Source organism: Eublepharis macularius, chromosome 1 (genome assembly GCF_028583425.1).
Source record: "Eublepharis macularius isolate TG4126 chromosome 1, MPM_Emac_v1.0, whole genome shotgun sequence".
Taxonomy (NCBI): domain Eukaryota; kingdom Metazoa; phylum Chordata; class Lepidosauria; order Squamata; family Eublepharidae; genus Eublepharis; species Eublepharis macularius.
In genome coordinates, this window is record NC_072790.1 from 191,212,523 (window position 1) to 191,227,155 (window position 14,633).

The 14,633-nt window shown below is 37.8% G+C and overlaps 1 protein-coding gene across 1 annotated transcript in view; it reads right to left on the bottom strand.

Annotated features, from left to right (window-relative positions):
- Nucleotides 1-202: 202 nt before the first annotated feature.
- PROX1 (prospero homeobox 1) overlaps nucleotides 203-14,633 on the bottom strand; it is a 77,102-nt gene continuing 62,671 nt past the window's right edge. Inside the window, exon 5 of the mRNA XM_054989407.1 lies at nucleotides 203-8,133. Within this exon, the coding sequence (XP_054845382.1) occupies nucleotides 7,948-8,133 (186 nt within the window). The 3' untranslated portion in view covers nucleotides 203-7,947. The remainder of the gene's footprint in view (nucleotides 8,134-14,633) is intronic.

Consider the following 14,633-nt stretch of genomic DNA (forward strand, 5'->3'; position numbering starts at 1 on the left):
TGGAGCCATTTGTAGTGCAATTCTAAACAGAGTCACTCTAGTCTAAATTCACTGAAATAAATGGGTTTAGACTGGAGTAACTCTGTTTAGGATTACATTGTTAGAGTACCTTGCCTCCAGAGGGCCATCTGTTGGAGTGCAACAGGTCAAGCTTGTAGAAATAAATCTAAACCATGGCAATGAGCTTGTAATTTATATTTTATTTTGCACAAGCTTGCATATATACTGCACATACATTCAGTTTAGAGAAGATGGAAGGCACACAAGGCAATTGAACTACTGTATCCTTTAAGTGGTACAAAGCAATAAAGGTAAAGGTCTGGAGAGTATACAAAAGCTTAAAACACACAAAATAAGATTCCCTCCCCCCCCCAAACCATTTTTCCTGATTTCTTTTCAATTTAGTAGCTGCCAAGCTAGAATTGTAACTTTTTTCAATCAATTGTCTGCTGCACCTTTTTTCCCTCCATACAGACAGGGCCGTCTTCATATTTTATCACATCATCAATTAATATTACAGTACGTCCTTGGCAATACAAAATTGTACACCATCAAATAAATTAGGATAAATTAAACCAATAAATTATGCAAAGTCTTCAGAACAATAGACAACAACAAAAAAAATCCACAGTTGACATTGCCTCTAGCTAAAAAATAAAAAAAAAATCAAAAATTGACTTCAATTCTGTTATTGTCCTAATTTCAAATTAAAGGGTCTTTAGTTTTTAAAAAAGTTTAATAACGCTATTTACAACATATTGCTAAATAATATAAAGGCAGTGTTTTGTCACTTTTGTAAGTATGTACATATGAGTGGTAGCTGGGACAATATCAGTGTATGCCTTAACCTTTGACTCTTCCAGTTAAATAAATATATTTGACTCTTGAGTTCAGATTATATGGTAGAAACACTTAACTCGCTAAAATATTTTTTCCAGAAAAATCACAAAACCACACAACTGAAGTATTATATTAATGCCATAAGAAAGTTCACATGGGAGGGATTTGGGTTGAAATTTAAACTTGACTTCTCATCCAGATTTGCCTCTACCTTTCTTGTATATTTTAATATTTTTAAGGTAGTTAGCTGAATAGAGAAAATAATTCTGGCTCAGATGATAAGAAAGGCAGAAGTTACCATGTATACTTTTCCTATAAAGACACAAAGGTTAAACACTAGGTTTCATCCCAGCTCAAAATATGAGCATTTTCTATGCTTTTACAACCAACGGTTCTACAGAAAGAAAAATTACATTTTCTTCAAAAGAACATTTAAGTGCAATACAGTAACTGCTTACTCATAAACCAGTTACATTCTTTAAGGGGAGCTTTTTGAAAACAATGCTTATTAAAATTTCCAACACAGTATAGATACCCAAAAGAAATCTTTGCACTATAACATCAATAATTACTATATAATACACATGACAAATAAAGGGCAATTTTTTTCAATTTTTTAATTATTTCTCATGTACAATGCTCATTTGGGGAAAGTTTGCAAACCACTTCTTATATATATGTATATATATTTATATATATTTATATATTTATATCTTTCAGTTCTGCTGGTGAGAGTCCTATATTTAAAGCCACAAAATCTTCAATTTTAGTTAGTATTAACCTGTGTGTGTGTGTGTGTGTGAGGGGAAACCCTTTTGCCAATAAATTACTTTATGCACATAGACAAAAAAAAATCTGTAATTTTACAGAAACTGTATCACCTATGTCCTGGACATGAGATGAAAGAGACTTAACTTTTAAAAGTATTGATCTGAGATTTTAAAAGAATGCTTTCAACTATCTGTACAGTTACTGCAGCGTGTCTTATAAATTTAATAGGCGTTCTCAGAATGCAGTTATTAAAATCATATGCGTTTTATTCAACAAGAGCCATCAAGCTGAATATATACATTGCTTTATAAAAGTTCCCCTCAGCCATAGATGTTCACCCACATACCTGTTACAGTAACAACAATTCTGCAAACTTAAAACACTTTAAATTAAATAATACTCAGAGGCACGAAGCAAACCTCAGGAATATATGGGCGACAACTTCTTTAAATAATGACTACATTCTAATATCTTTCACTTTTTAAAAAAACCATTTAATGTGAAGCGTTCCCATTACACAACCAGAGATACAGTAAGAATTAAATGTTTCATAGTTTCAAATAGACATTCTTCTCACAAAACATAACAAATGTCTAAAATAGGTTCTTAATCTACATTGGAAAAAAGTAAGCTTTTCACTTCACACGCATATTGTGTGTGTATAAGCATATATACATATATATATATATATTATCATGTATATATGTGGGTATATATGTATGTATATGTATACACATCTATATAATACGTATGAAATATTGCTCCTATACTACTTTTTATTAGGCTAAGAAAACACAAGATCTGCACCACTGTTACAAAAAATTGGCTTCTACAAGAAAATTTTCAAAATTGAATGCTGCTCAAATGACCAAGAAAAAATAATTTGCATTATCAAACTGTTCTAAAAATTCTCTTCTTCAAAAACGTATTCTCCTGCTTTTGTTTTTTTTTTTAAATTTTCTTTAAAAAGACACAAAATATGCATAGCTATCAACATTATGTCAAACAGCTGGGGAAAAGGGGGGGAAGAACCTAGTGTTTATTGCAGCTGTAGCAATTGGAGGGGAGAAGTTCAAAAAGATGAAAATCGTAAGCCACAGAAGGCACAAGAACAATTGTACTTGTGTGTTTGTTTAAGGGGGGGGGGACACTGGTAATTTGAAGGATTTGTTCCCTAATCCTTCCGCTGGTGACTTTAAGGTCTAGGCACACACTATAACCTCAAGTTTCTATGCAGAAAAACGAAATATTTTAATTAGAGGGAAACAAATGTGGGATTGGAACAGTTTTTAAACTCACCTATGTAAACTTGGCTTTACTACATCAAAAGTAGCTATCTGCCTTTCAATACCCAATTCTATGAATACCTTTACTGGCTAATAAGTGTGTAGAAGGGAGGGGTGTCATATTTGCTGAACGTGCACTCCTTCACACTTGCAGTAGCATGCTGGAAGTACAAGCTAGGTAGGAAGGTCTGGCAGGGTCAGTGCTGCTCTAACCAATGGTCACCACCAGCTACAGCACCGTCAAAGCTGCTACAATGGAGAATTTAGTGAAGATGATAAACATATCTATACTACGTTTCATAGTGGTTTGAGGGTCCTATTTCTTCCCTGTTTTAATTAGATACGGGTGCTGAGAATTGTCTGCTACTGATGCTCCCCCCCTTAATATGCAATATACTGTTCCCAGAATTCTGTGTGAGATGAAACTACTATTTATCCTATACAGCTGACTTGCCTAACACCATTATTTCGGGCATATCGCTGCTAACTATATTGTATATGGACTTCTGTTTTTATCCGCTCTGAGCTCACTTGCAGGTAGAGCAGGCTAGAAATTTAATAAAATCAAAATCCAATCAATCAATCATAACTCTATGGAAGCAATTCTAAGCAGATCTACTCTGAAGTAAGTCCCACTGTATTCAATGGGCCTTACTGCAAGGAAAGCATTCCAAGGGGTTACTGACTACATTACTGATACTTTATTTATGTTATTTAGAGTCCACCTTTCTCAGAAAGTCAAGGCAAATTTGGCAGCAGAGGTGGACAAACATGGCAAGTGCTTGGGTGTAGCTCACTGTAACTTCCTCTGCAGAAAGCACTGTGTCAATTTGCGTCTACAGATTAGGGGGAGAAAGTCTTTAAAATATTAAATATTAATGAGATGATTTGGGATAACAGTGAAGCCTGAACAAAATATAGCAAAGATCATTGCTTTATCTTTTATTTTTTTGCCTTGAGAGGCACAAAGGCAATATGGCTATATAATGCGATGAGATTATCATAAAAGAACCAGTCAAATTGTTAGATTCAAGTCCAGTATCAATTTAAAGACCAACAAGATTTCTAGGGTATAAGCTTCAAGAGTCAAGTTTCCTTTGTTTGCTTATATATATAAGCACATTTCAGATCAGTATTTTTTTTAATCCTATTTTAACATTCCTATGCATCATTTGCTAGTAGTTAATGTATAAATAAATAAATGACATAAGGCCTACTCTTCACTAATCACATCTCAGTCAATAATAATAGCAAAAGAATATTAAGAATAAAAAGCAGATTAAAAGGTCAGAGAAGTATATGGCTTTAGCCTCTGTGTTAAATGTCTATTCATGAAATGTCAAAGTCTGTATGTAAGGGGCAACCACTGATGTCTATTTCAAATTGACTGTTGTTAATCATGATGAATACAACCCAATGGGAAATTGTAATGTGCGGAAGATCATGGGGGAAACATGCCAGAGCTCTTCAGTACCTCCTGTACATTTCCAAAAAAGTTTCAGCAGAAATAGCTGGTGTACTGTCCCTTATACTAGAACTGGAATGTTCGCCCATCGTGGGAAGAAGAGTGCAAGATGATTTTCTATCATCTTCCAGTTGGAACTGCACTACATAATTAAAAGTTGCTATCAGGTACCAACTGTTGTGTGGAACATGAAGCACAACACAAAGTACTTAAATGAAAAGTATTTGGTAGTGCAGAGGTTTAGAGTTACCATCTTTGTTTTTGCTTGACAGCAGTTCCCATAATAATTCCGCTAGTGCGTCTGAATCAGATGGAATAGGGACAAGCACCTTAAACAAGTGGATCAGAGGTGATTCAACACACTGATCATCAGCAAAGATCTGTATCTGGAAATGCCCTTAAGATTTGCACAATACGCACAAAACAAAAGAGTGGCATTTATGTATGGATAAAAAAATTGTACTTGGGAGGAAGGTTAGGAGTAGCAAGGCTTGCTTTGATTGTAATGCACAGTGAGAATAGTGGCCCTTCTTTCCATGTGTATAGATTCAACTAGTGCTTGAAAATAATGTCAGGGTCTGCAATCCAGAGATCTATGTGTAAAAGAAGAAGAACAACAGCTTCAACAGCTTATGCCCCTTAGGTTTGTCTATATAGTGTATGTTATCTGAATGTATTTTGCTTCCTTGCTTGCACAAGGCTCTTTTGCCAGGAAAATCACTGATCTGCAAGTAGAAATTCTGTTTCTACATGCAAAATAGCATCCTTGGACTGCAGCCTGGGTGTCCTAGGTAAGTTTTTTATAATGAGCAGATAAAGGTTTACCACTGACAATAATTGTTTCATTCATTTCTGTCATTCAAGCAATATTTGTAAAGGAAGCATCATTGCAACAAACAGGTCAGCTTTTAAAAAAATGTCACATGGGGTAAAATTTCACTCTCCAAAGTCAAAATACAATTTTTATTTTAAAAAAAATCAAATTCAAGAAGAGGAAAAAAGGGAGGGGGCGTGCTAAAGAGAATTATTCACTAAACTGTAAAATAGATTCCTTGTTTCAAATCTGTATCAAATTGCCTGGGAGTAAGTGGGAAATGGAAAATGCTATCTCAGATAACAATAAATTCTTACTGCATCTGTACAAAAGACAACAGAGAAAACAACAAATACACAGTGTCATAACATATAAGAAAAAAAAACTACTGGACACTACACCTTTGCAAAAATGTCAAAATGAAAAGATAATTAATGAAAGTACAACAACTAGCAAAGAGCTTATTCGTTTTTAATTAAGCTGATTATTGTGTTCCTCTCTTCAGCAAGATTTATACAAGATTATTACTATTTTTCATTGTGAAAGTTTTTGGATCACTTTGTGGAGACAATCCACATAGATATAATCTTGGATTGCTTCAAAATGCAGCCTATTTGAGTAAATATGTCCCAAAGCAAGGCCAAACTAGTTGATGAGCCAAGAGATGCACTAGTGAAAATACAAGTGTCCTTCCTGAGTCTTAAGTTACATCTAGTTGAACTTAACGTGCCTGGACATCCTGCCTGTGCTTTCCTTGCCCCACAGCTGCTAGTGAGGAACAAGTTCAGTCACTAGCTTCATGAAAAGGCGTGAAACGGGACATATAGCTGCTGTTTTCAGATGCAGATGTACATGTGGCATCCTATCTAGTTGGGCCCTGAGGCCTTTTGAAGTTGCATCAGTCCATGATCAGGATGCAAATTGATCCATGTGGCTTTTTACCAGAAAGTGATCACAAAGAAGTGATTTTGAGTGGAAATAACAGAAAACTGAGATGAACCCCATACCCTATACTCATGCTGTCACTAGCTTTTGTCATAGAAGATAAGTTGTTTTGATCAGTTCAGTTCATTGTTAATGCTTCACTTATATTTGAGGAAACAATAAATGTGGCAAACTTCTGCTTTCCTAGCCAACAGGGCAGAAGTATAAAGTTTCTGTATGATTTACAGGCACAATCCAGATCAAATTAAGCCTACTTAAATCACAGTAAGAAATCAAAGTTAACTGTTTAAGTTCCATGTGTTTCAGTGATTCGTATGTATGCCATTTTTCTCTAGATTGTGCCCTTTATACATTGTGGCTTATTTCTTTAAGTAATATTTTTCTATGAAAATGTCCCTATTCCAGTATACAAAAAGATTATTTTTGCTTCGAGATGCCTTGCACTTTTTTCTTTTTTGCCTCAGCAATTCTGGGATAAAACAAAAGGCTAATAAAAAACATTGTTTTTCAAATATGAAACATCAAATATCAAGGTGTTCAGGGAGAAGAGGAATACATTTTGACTACAACGCTATTTAAAATGGCCAAGCCCACTTCAAAATTAAGCATTAAGCCATGTGATCCTATCTGTGTCTACTCATACAAAGGGACTTACTGTCAAATAAGTGTGCATAGGTTTGCAGCATTATCAGCTCATTCATTTCAAAAGGTGAGTTTCACCATCTGCTAAACTTTCCCAGTGAAATTAATGCAAATCAAAATGTGTAACTGTAGCTAAATCATGTCATCGGTTTTTACTCTGCAGAGAGAGAAATGCTACTGTATTTTAAACAGGCTGACTGGATTATGAAATTTAAAATCATTGATACAATATGTATGTACTTGCTTCGACACTCCCTCCCCTTTTGCCTTTTATTCTAGTTTGTGCAGTATAGCTTTGCTTTAAAGCGAAAAAAAGGCAGGCTAAGTAGTGATGGGGAAAACTCTTTTAAAGCTTTTTTTAAGCTTAGGGTTTTAAGCTTCCATCCCCCAATTTGTTTTGATTCATTAAATCCAAACCCCTCTGGACATGATTTGTAATCCATTCAAACTTCCAGATCTTCCCAGGAACCCTCCCTACTGTCCCTCCATTTTCCAGATTGGGTTGGGGGAGAACCCTAAGGAACCACTGTGGGAAAGGCTGCACATTTTCTTGGCACTACCTAAGGATGATGGGAAAAATTTAGGGCATATTTTGTTTTTGCAAGAGAAAATCTTGAGGGCTATGGTGTGGACCCTGATTGTGATGTTCTGTGTATAACGAATCCCTAGTAATCTAAAGGATAAAAATAATTAAAGTTAAGATAAAATTTAGGAAAGTCTAAACTTTCCAGCCGCCAAAGATCTTACTATTAACGAGGTGACAATGTTGCCTGCGAAACTGCACTGCAACACTTGTCTTTCTAAAACAAAATGCTGTCTTGTAGTGATTCATCAGCATTGTAAAAAAAGAAAATGAAAATAAATGCCCTAAATTTGTTAAAGCAGGCTTAAACTCACTTCAAAACATTCTTCTCCCTGGAAAAAAAACATCTCCTTTCTTCCAAGTGTTAAAAGTTCTGGGCGAAAGTGAAAGGAAGGCTGGAGTTAGAGTAATTGTCCTCATGTTAAATGACCTCAGTAAAAAAAACTCTTAAGAGATTCTCATCTGATTTCATATACACATATTGGACATAACATATATGTATATGAAATCAATATAGACACGCAAGCACACACACAACTTGGGCATCAAAAGGAGGGGATCTGCTACTTTTTTATACATTCATAAATAGTGGTTGAAATCTCTACTCATGGAGGAGCTCTTGGAGGCAGTTTGGGGATTTGAAAATCTCAGGAACTTCACTGTCCAGCTTACAGATGACCTTGTATATGGCCTTCTTCCAGGAAGGATCAACATCTTTGCCTGCGATAATGGCATTGAAAAACTCTCGTAATGTGATCTGAGCCACTTCCAGGAATCTCTCTGGAACCTGCTGATACAAGGAGACAATGGCATTAATAAAAGTTTTCAGTTTCAAGTCTCTGGGTCTTCAAAGGAAACTGAGCTAAGTTCTTGCTTTCAAAAGAGAGCTTACATAGCACCTGCATTTTCTAAATGTGGCAGACCTCTATTCTCTTAGGCAAGCCTGTTATATATAGTACAATAGTAATAACTTCTCAAACATGTGTTAGCTAGCTTTGTAAAGTTGGACCACAGAATGTAGGTATTAAAATATGAACATCTGGGTTTAGAGGGTGCTGGATTTATACGATATAATTAGCAGAGAAAGGCAATGGGGGAGGGAAGCAACAGCTATTGCCTTGAAGGTCTGCAGGGTATTCTGCCCACATATTAATACATTTGTTCACTCTTTCTCCAATGAGAATTCAAATGAGAATTGTGTTTGCTGGAAAGAACATAGTCTCTTAATTTCAGCATTCAGCTTTGGTCCCAGCCAGTGCTGAAAGCCATCAAAGAAATAGGGCATCTATGAATGTTTTGCAGTTTTAAAAATGAGCACCTAATAAGCCATCATCTAATGGCCTGCTTCATTGGTTGCTTTGTGTGTGTTGCTCCCATTACACTTCCTTGTACTCAGCCATTATAGTCCCCCTTCAACCCAAAAGTCTCAATAAAACCATATTAATGCAATAGGGGACTCTGCACATGCTGTGACCACAGACCCAAGTTCTATTTGATCCATTAGGTTTCTAAATGGCAATCCAGTTCATTTGGTATATTGAAAATCATTGCACATGGGCATGCTGTTTTCGACATCTTCCATAACTATATATTTGGAGGAAGTTGCCCTTTCCAAGAAAAGAATTTACTTTAATTAGTTCCTTCTCATTAAGTCTTTATTTGTTAAAAGATTTTTTAATACAACAGCAAGTCAGGTCTACTTCACAAATATGAACGACCATGTGAACGACCATTCACAGTGCACCAGTGGGGGCAAAACTGCAAAAAGTTTGACTGAATGGCTTCCATTCTTATTCCAAGGTGTCTCCTTTCTAGAATTGCTCCTAACCTAGTATTGATGTCTGATGAAAAAAAGTGCATGGGTGTGTGTTCAGTGTGGGTATATACATTCTTGCATGCAGCCCACTGGCCAATATCAAATATGGCTTCCAGACAAAGAGCTTTCTGCTGTCTTCCCAGAAGCAGCCTCTCATTCACTTGGGGGCATCAAGTGATTGAGTATGCAATTCTAGATCTGGCCAATGAATCGCCTACCTTTTCTCCTACTGCACTTAAAGAACTGTTCCTACCTCCTTGCCCTGCATAGAAGGCCTGAAAATTATCATACGCCTACTTACATTACAGAGCACTGGAAGCTTTCTCATGCAGTGTAGCAGATGACACACAAATGATCTATGAGCCAGAGTTTGCCATGAGACAGACATGTGATCAGCTGCTGCTACAGTCAGTGGGAGTTACTTCCATGCACTAGAGGGTGGAATTTGGACCCAAACAGTAAGTGTCCTTTGCAAAAGGCATATTGACTCACATTGCTGAAACTTCTTAGTCAAAGGAGAGACATGCAAAGAAAGGAGGTCAGGGGGGTAATCATTAGTAAAATTAAAATAGTAAATTTTTCAATGAGAAAGAATGCCCCAATAACATAACTTTGAGCTTTACTTTTTTTCAGTAATTCAGTCTCCTGTTTGAAGGGGCTTTGATCAGATCTTGTGCAGTTATAAGATCCCTCTCTTAAAATTGGTAGCACCAGTTGATAAGTCCATAAGCCGATAAGTCCCAACAACGAAAAAATATAAAAAGGCATTGGCATGGGTGGTATAAAAAGTCACAATAATGTATAGTGCTGATTTGAACTGAGTCAGACCATCTTTTCTTCTTGAAAGGAGGGGCACCATCCAAACAACTACCATTCCATTGCTGACATCAGAAGCAGCACCTGGCTCTTTCCTGCTCTCATGGTATCAAGACCTCTCAGCCTAGAAGTATTCATCCAGACATGGGAACTAATGTATTGTAAGGGGGAGGAGAACAAATAAACGTGGCAGTGATTTTTAATATAGTTTTTGAATGCTACATGAGAGTTTGAACTAGACATGAGCACGAACGGGGGGAAAAACGAACAAGCTGTTTGTTGTTCGTTGCCATCCACGAACAACGAACAACGAACAGTAACAAACATGACCCTGTTCACAAACATGTTTGTTGTTCATTGTTTGTGGCCCCTTAAAGATCCCTTTAAACTATCAGCTGCCCCCCCACCGCCGCCTGCCAGCTGATAGTTTAAGCGGCCCTTTCCTGCCACGTGCAAGGGGAAGGGACCTTTAAACACCCCACAAACTGACCTTCCCAATGCCCAATACCCACCAAATTTGCAGGGGACATAGTCCTCACTGACCTCCAAAGACCCCCCAAGTTTCAGAGAAATTGCACCCCAGGAAAGGTATGATCCACGTGTGTCCCCCCTTGCTGTCATTTTCTCTTCACAGTGGCAAAAACGGAACTGCCTGTTGGAAGGCAGCTACTTTGAGGGGACATAGTCCTCACTGACCTCCGAAGACCCCCCAAGTTTCAGAGAGGTTGCACCCTGGGAAAGGCATGATGCATGTTGTCATTTTCTCTTCACAGTGGCAAAAACAGGACTCTCTGCTGGAAGTACTTTGAAGGGTTAAAGCCAGAATGAAAGCCAGAAGGAGTTCAGACAGAGTTCAGTCACTGCTGTTGCCAGAGGAATTGACTGAAAGGCCCCAGACTGTCTGGCATGACGAAGGGCTGACGGAGGCAACGAACAAGGCTTTCAATGACCACTTGTTCCTTTAGAATGGAGCCTGACGAACGGCTTGTTCGTGAACAGACGAACGAGCTGTTCATGGGTTTTTTCTGTTCGTAATGCTGTTTGTGCCCATGTCTAGTTTGAACACCATTTTGATGACAGAGAAGCATCTGAAAAAGCAAATTAACTCCCCCCCCCCCTAAAAAACCTAGGAAACTAGTCAGGCCAGCAGTGACTGATTTCCAGATAACAAATGGGTAAAAAGACCTCTCAAGGAAGATGATTTAAAGTACAGAAAAGCTCTGTTAATTCTTTGCAGAATATTTGTAGGAATGTTTTTTTCTGGTAGCGCAGTTCAAGAACAAGGGCAAAACAGAAAAAACAGCAAAGGAGGTAAGTTACCAAGGCTAAACTGCACGTATCTGGGAATCCTTCAAGACCTTGCATTTGAAACTGTTAATCTTTCAACGAAAATGTATAATTAACCAACAATGTAGACTTCTTTGCTGAAGAACTAGCCATTATAACATCCTTTTATGATCCAGCAGTGATCCAGGAAATTATAGATCAGTCTAACCTAGGTAGACTGGTGGAAATTATTAATGCTAGACTTGTAAATATGCTAAATATGTAAATATGTAAAAGAATAAGTTGTTGCAGAAGAATCTGCATAGTTCCTGCAAACAACACTATGATACAGCTAAGATTGTAAAATCAGGGGGGGGGGATGACAACCTGAAAAGGCAATCTCAAGAGTTTACTACCCCAAGCTCAATATAAGATGAACACCCAAACTGAAATTCGGGATTAATTTCCTATGAGCTTACTACTGTACCATCCATTTCTCTCCAATACAATAGTCACCACCTTCCATTTCCTGTCCAAATGTACTTGGTAGTAGTTGTGAAAGAGTTCTCCTGGTGGGAGCCTCCATTAGACACTCAGTACTGCTGTACAGTGTACCAGGCGCAAAGAAACATGGAAAATGTAGTTCTGTGGCTTCTGATATCCCTACTAGCATATCGGGAGCTCTGAGACACCACGGTCCATGGTTCCAGGACATTGCCAAAGCAGAGCCTGTAGTCTAATAGAGGCCTTGCCCCGCCGCCACCAGAGATCAGGGGCTTTGGGGGACTAGAGAAAGGGGGAAGCATGGGAAGACTTGTAGGCCCTGTCACTTTTTCAGTGATATCAGCATGAATCCAATGGGGCTTTACATTCAGAATGAGCTTAGAGATATTTATACAATTACATGCTTTGCCTCAGAATGCTTTAAGAAAAAAATGCTTCTTGTGAAGGAAAAAGGAACAGCTAAACTAAACTGTGATGAGAACTCAATTTCTAAACTATTTATTTACTTACTTTATTTATACTCAACTTTTCTCCCCAACAGGGACACAAAACAGCTTACATTGTTCTCGTCTCCTCTGTTGTACCATCACAACAACCCTGTGAAGTAGGTTAGGCTGCGAATGTGTGATCACCAAGCAAGATTCCATGGCAGATTGGGGATTTGGACCTGAGTCACCTAAGCCGTTTCCACACTACTCACCTTCATCCGGAATGCTGCAGAACGTTGCAAAAAAACCTCGGAAGATAATGTTTTCTTGCATGAGTTTTGTGCAACATAGCGCAAAACTCGCGCAAGAAGACGCTATCTTCCGTGGCGTTCTGGATGAAGGTAAGTAGTGTGGAAACGGCTCTGGATTCTAACCACACCACCACACTGGATTTCAAATGTTTTTCAAAAAACATGTAGGAAGGGAGCCCGTTCTGAATTGAGTCTGAAGACAGCACCAAATGATTCAGTAGTGGGTTTCATCAAGTTCCTAACACCATTATGAAATGAACCAAACTGAAGTTGACCATAACAAGCTCTAACAGTTACCCTGTGCTGATGTTCAATTAAGAAAGCTCTGTACATGTGATTGGGGCTCTTTTGCAGCAGTTTGGAGGTAGTAGATGTAATCCTCTCTACTCAAATCAAGATAGTTTCAGGTGGGTAGCCATGTTAGTCTGTACTAGAACAAAATTTGAGTCCAGTAGCACCCTGAAGACCAACAAATTTTTCCAGGGTATACATCAGATACAAATAGAATGAAGAGCTGATGGAACTTCATTCTATTCGTATCTGACAAAGTAAGCTTTGACTCATGAAAGCTTACACCCTGGAAAAATTTGTTGGTCTTTAAGTTGCTACTGGACTCAAAGGCTGTTTTCACATGTTGTTAATGTTGTGCAACATCGCTTAACACTCACGGAATGGTGGCATCTTTCAGGGTACAATTTGTAATGTCACCCCATCATGATTCCATTTTCATGGGGCAATGGTGTCAGAAATCGCACCATAAAGATGCTAGCGTTCTGTGAGTGTTGTGCGCTGTTGCGCAACGTTAACAACGTGTGGAAACGGCCAAAATTTATTCTTCTACTTGCATCAAGTATATGCACAAACAAGTATCAGTAAAGGGATACTATCTTTCTAAACTAGACAACAAGCTACTGATTGGCATATTAGTGAGTTTTAATTTGAGCTAGGAAATGCTACCTGCATTAATGAATTAATATTAAAAGACTTATCACCACAGCTGCACAATTAGGTGCAAAATATTCTCCTGTTACAATATTAAAATGCGCCCTGGAAAACTTTTGGAAACCTCTCATTCATGCATCTCAGACTGAAATCTAAGAATTAGTAATTAACTGGTTAACAGTTTCAGGTGTGCAGCTGTGTAGGTCTGTACTAGAACAGCTAGAAAACTTGAGTCCTATAGCACCTTAAAGCCAACAAGATTTTCAGGGCATAAGCTTTAGAGAGTCAAAGCATCATTCCTCAGATATCTGAGAAAAGGAGCTTTGACTCTTGAAAGCTTATTCCCTGAAAATTGTTGGTCTCTAAGATGCTACTGGACTCAAATCTCACTGGTTAATGTATCATCTGCTCATAAATTACTATTTTGTTTAAGAAAATGCTGCAGTGTTGTATATGTAAAAATGTGTAAAGTGGCCAAATGATCCATAGCAAACATGAATGTATGTTTTTCACCATAAAAAGGCAGATGTGATAGTGCAGTTATGGTGGTATGCTCTGGAAAGAGAGGAGGATTAAGCAACACTTTGGTATTATTTAGGTTGAGTCTTTATAGGTAATAATTGCCAGTAAATGTTTTTGACTCCTGAGTCCTGAACTCCTCTAGGTTCTAAGGAAATAATTGAAAAGCTACCCATACAGTGTTTCCAAGGGTTTACAATATATTTCAACCATTCCTGTCCAAGTCTATTTTTATTGTCTGCTCCTCCTTGCTTCTTCATGCCAGGGGGCATTGCTTATTCCTTTGTGTTGCATACTATCCTAATAGCTAGGGTTTAGTTTGAGCCAGGGCTCAAAAGGGCTTAGCTTTGTTTTCCATAACACAGAACCTTCTAGAATGAGAATAATAAAAGAACTTCTGAGCATGTGCAGAATGCCCTTCTCTCACATCACAGACTAAGCCCTACCATCCCCATTTCAACAAATATTCTCAGGAACAATTTCCAGGTTACATAGAAAGACTTCCAGATAGACTTTAGCCTGGGGGCCTTTCATTGTAGAAACTGCATGCTTCTTATAGCTTAATGAAGCACGCACACACACACACACACACACACACTCACACACACACACCCTTCACAAACAGTATGTTTTCTAAAAAGAATGCATTCTGAACCAAAGTGTCTAATTGTTTAAATGGATGGGT